Source organism: Gavialis gangeticus, unplaced genomic scaffold (assembly GCF_001723915.1).
Source record: "Gavialis gangeticus isolate Ggan-Ray unplaced genomic scaffold, GavGan_comp1, whole genome shotgun sequence".
Lineage (NCBI taxonomy): Eukaryota > Metazoa > Chordata > Crocodylia > Gavialidae > Gavialis > Gavialis gangeticus.
In genome coordinates, this window is record NW_017729032.1 from 157443967 (window position 1) to 157445138 (window position 1172).

General features: G+C 43.0%; 1 protein-coding gene across 3 annotated transcripts in view; it reads right to left on the reverse strand.

The window, feature by feature from the left end:
• The window catches only part of HERC2 (HECT and RLD domain containing E3 ubiquitin protein ligase 2), a 217422-nt gene that overhangs the window by 105872 nt on the left and 110378 nt on the right, over nt 1-1172 (reverse strand). For all 3 annotated transcript variants that reach the window (XM_019524227.1, XM_019524228.1, XM_019524226.1), the window contains exon 27: nt 699-913. In XM_019524227.1, the coding sequence (XP_019379772.1) occupies nt 699-913 (215 nt within the window). The remainder of the gene's footprint in view (nt 1-698; nt 914-1172) is intronic.

A 1172-nucleotide genomic window follows, 5' to 3' on the forward strand; every position in this document is an offset into this window, starting at 1 on the left:
GAAGATTAATATGGGCCAACACTGCAACGAGGCTGCCAAAAGAGCAAACAAAACTCTCCTGTGCCTCAGCCACTGTGTGTCCAATAAATGCAAAGAGGTACTCCTCCCTCTCTATTTGGCATTGGTGAGGCCTCAGCTGGAGTACTGTGCCCAGTTCTGGGCACCACACTTCAAGAAGGATGTGGATAAGCTTGATAGGGTACTAAAATGGGCCAACCGTGTGGTTAATGGCATAGAGGGTAGGTCCTATAGGACTCTGGGAACTGGGCCTGTTTAGCCTAAGGAAGAGAAGGCTGAGAGGTGACTTGATAATCGTCTACAAGTATGTCAGGGGGAGCATCAAGAACTAGGAGATCAACTATTCAGGAGGGCACCTCAAGGGAGGACAAGAACCAGTGGGCATAAACTAATAGAGAGTAAAAATTCAGGTTGGATACAAGGAAAAAAAACTTTTTCTCTGTAAAGGTCACTAGAATGTGGAACACACTCCCAGCAGAGGTGGTGCAGGCACCCCCCCTCTTGGAGGTGTCTGAGACGAGGCTGGACAGGCACCGTGTCGAGCTCGTCTGAGCCCAATAACTTCCAGCCCACGGCAGGGGACAAGACTTGATGATCTCACAGGTCCCTTCCGGTTCTATAATTGGTTTCAGCAACAGGCAACATTTTTTCACTTTTGTGGTGGAGACAGGAAATCTTACCTTCACAGTGTGATCCTGAATATTGTTATCTGCAATAGCTTGCAGAAAAGGCTGTGAATGGTCACTCAATGTGAGTCGATGTGAATATAGCTTTGATTTGCTTGGGGTGGTGTTACCCAGTGAACTGCAGTGGTCTTCGTCTTTCTCCTCATTGTAACTGTAATGTATTTGACTGGTTTGCAAACCTCCGGAGAAGATAGATGACCTGAGCCATTCTAATAAGAGGGAAAACAAAATGTAGATATAAGTTTTGTTGTGCAACTAAGCTGTCTAAATTAAATATTTTTTCTTTAAAATGAAAAAAAAAAAAAAGACATTTTCATGAAACAAGAATAAATTTAACAGCCCCTTGTACACAGTGGCTCACATTCTCAGCTTCTCATACTGGTTTTCCTGAGGCTTAAATCAGTAAAATAACTGATAAAACATCTTTAAAAGTACAAGTTAATTAATATGTGAACCAAATGTTAGAAG